General features: G+C 35.8%; 1 protein-coding gene across 1 annotated transcript; it reads right to left on the reverse strand.

Annotated features, from left to right (window-relative positions):
- Positions 1–228: 228 nt before the first annotated feature.
- On the reverse strand, positions 229–1,530 carry LOC117570341 (dynein regulatory complex protein 8). The gene is made up of 4 exons (XM_034251896.2): positions 1,511–1,530; positions 1,219–1,450; positions 375–585; positions 229–312 (listed from the first exon to the last, which is right to left on the reverse strand). Exons 1-4 carry the CDS (start codon positions 1,521–1,523, stop codon positions 301–303), a joined length of 468 nt encoding a protein of 155 aa, XP_034107787.1. The 5' UTR covers positions 1,524–1,530; the 3' UTR covers positions 229–300.
- Positions 1,531–2,802: the final 1,272 nt, after the last annotated feature.

Raw genomic sequence — 2,802 nt, forward strand, 5'->3', positions numbered from 1 at the left:
GTTTTAATAATAATAATACTTTTGGCCAACCTTTACAAAATAATGTTTATAAATGTAGTAAATATATTTCAAGCCCATATTAAAACACATAAAATAAATTATTAATTCAACATGACAAATCACTTGGTTAAAAAATGTGTGTATTAGTTGATCAAAAGGTTTTTCATTCATCACTATTCACTAAATACAAATTGTAGTTAAGATTGATTTTTTTAATTTTTTGTTACGTTTCCTTTAGTAGTTCATTGCAATATTTTATTTATTATTGAGACCTGAATTTCATGGTGTTAAGCTTCAAATTTATAGATACACCTGTAATATATAAGACAAATAAGCATTGGTAAACTATTTATAAAAAAAAATCGTAAGCTCACCATCAATTGATTCAAGTACAGTTCGTATGGAATATGCCCACTAATCGGATCAATGGCAACTGGCCACATTTCATCCATTTCTTCTTGAGTAAACGGCTCACCCTCTTCCATCATCAGCTTGCCAAAGCTATCTTTAGTCAGATATCCTTTGTTTTCAAAGTCCAATATTTTGAATGCTTCAAGAATTTTTTCAGGAGCAGCTGGTTCCATTCTATAAAAAGTAAATTATAATCATACTTATAAAGATAACAAGTAAGAAATCTACAGGAAAGGGTGTTCATCTGTGTGATACCCGTTACCCATTTTCAATTAAACCAAATAATAAATGTATAAAAAATCAAGGTTCCGGAAAAATACTAAAATATACCGAAAGCTATATTTGATATATCGATATCGTACTACATTCAAAATATATCATAGAGTAGAAAATATAACAGATTTTCAATTAAAGCAGTTATCACATGACAGCAGCTACGCAATATTCTAAAAATATACCAAATTAATATTCCGAAAAAATACTGAAATTTACCGAAGTTTATATTTGATATATAGATATACTATTACATTTTAAATATACAATGGTGCATAAAATATACCGAATTAATATTCCGATTAAAATACTAAAATATACCTAAATATATCGATAAAGTACTATATTAAAAATATATACCATAAAGTCAAAAATATACCCAATTCTCAATCAAAGCAACTGCCTCCCCACAACACCAGTCAAATCAAAAGTAAGTGACTAACTAGTATTATAATTTATAATCTTTACCTTCTATCGCAAGGAATTAAATCAATAAATAAATCGAACATGTATAAAATTATGCGACACACTCACTTGCGTTCCATTAGCAACTGCGAGACGTGTGGCAGAAACTTGGTTAAATGCACCACGCCACTTGTCTCCTCGGTCTCTGTGGCTGAAATCACCTCATTCACCTCCTGTTCGGTGGGCACACAGCCCAAGAGACGCAACACGGTGCCCACTTCACGCACATCGATTAACTTGTCGCCATGATGATCGAAGACGCAAAACGCATCCGAAATGCGCTTTTCCAAATCGTTATTGACTATGGACGTAGAGAATAAAAGTTATCTAGAAGATACTATTTTGGTAAACTCTTGCTTACAGTCTAGATCCATTGATTGCAAGCCGAAGAATAAGAGCATAATATGAATTGGAGACGAACTTTGAAGTGCTGCTTGTTAAATCAATATTCGAGTGAAAATAATAAACAATTAGCAATGTTGCTAGGTGACAGTTGCAAAAAGGGAGTGAAAGAGATACAGCGCAATAGATACTTTTGAGATTGATGAGTGAGAAATATTAGTAAATAAAATTCTCAATAAATTCTGGGTGGTTCTCTTTCAATATGTCTTTGAGTAACCCTTACCATATCTAATTTTGTATGGAACACGGAAGTAACCCAAACAATGCCATAGTTGTCAGCTGGTTGTGCTTGCAACAAGTGCAACATTAGATTTTGGTGCTGAGCTGACTTAAATGGAAAGCAGCTAGAAGGCAAATGCAATGTCTGGATTCGATTTAAAAGAGAAAAACTTGCAACTACTTCATTCCCGCTAATGCGTGTCTTGTACAACACGCTTCCCACTTGAGTCGCTCGGACTGACGTTCAAGTTCATTTTGCTGCAACTGCAACAGCAACAACACGTACACACACTTGCATATCGGCTGGGGCATCTACTCGTACTCGTTGCCGCATGCCTCTGCTCTTGGTGGCTACTGCCATAAACACTAAAAGTGTTCGTCATTTGCTGTTCCAGATCCAATTAACCATTTTGATGCATTTGCCTCCATTAAGTTTTTCTCTCTCTCTGTCTCTTGCTCCTTTTCTTTCGACTTTGCAATCCCTTTTGCTTAGGCTCTGCTTGTTGCCAATGTTATTGCTGCTGTTGTTGTTGTTGTTGTATGTGGCTGTTGCAATTTCGCTGCCTGACTTACAACGTGATCGGAAGTTTGTCTTGGCCAACGTCGACGACGTGTCCGTGACTCCAACTCCAGAGTTCTCTCTCGCATGTGTGCAGTTGTTTTTGTTGCTGTTGTTGTTTGTTACTTGAATGGTGTTGTTGCTTGGTTAAGTACTTTGTAAATGTTGGCATGATTTAAGCCAGCTCTTAGTCTCTTTATTCTGACATTTACTCTAAGTTCGTCTATTAGGCATGCGATTAAAATTTAAATTGAAGTCGAGCAACCACAGTTTCAGCTTCAACTCCAGTCTCCTTCTCCCGATCTTCTTCTCAGTTCCCGATCCTTAATTTTTTATGTAGACCCTTGGGTAATTTTTCTTAAAGTCAACACGCCTAGTTTCGCCATCTCCTGCAGACTTCCGCTAAGCTATTTGCAAACTTGGCCGCATTTTGTTCATCTGTCAATTTCGACACCTGCCACAGACAGGACGGC

The sequence above is a fragment of the Drosophila albomicans genome, chromosome 3 (assembly GCF_009650485.2).
Source record: "Drosophila albomicans strain 15112-1751.03 chromosome 3, ASM965048v2, whole genome shotgun sequence".
NCBI lineage: Eukaryota > Metazoa > Arthropoda > Insecta > Diptera > Drosophilidae > Drosophila > Drosophila albomicans.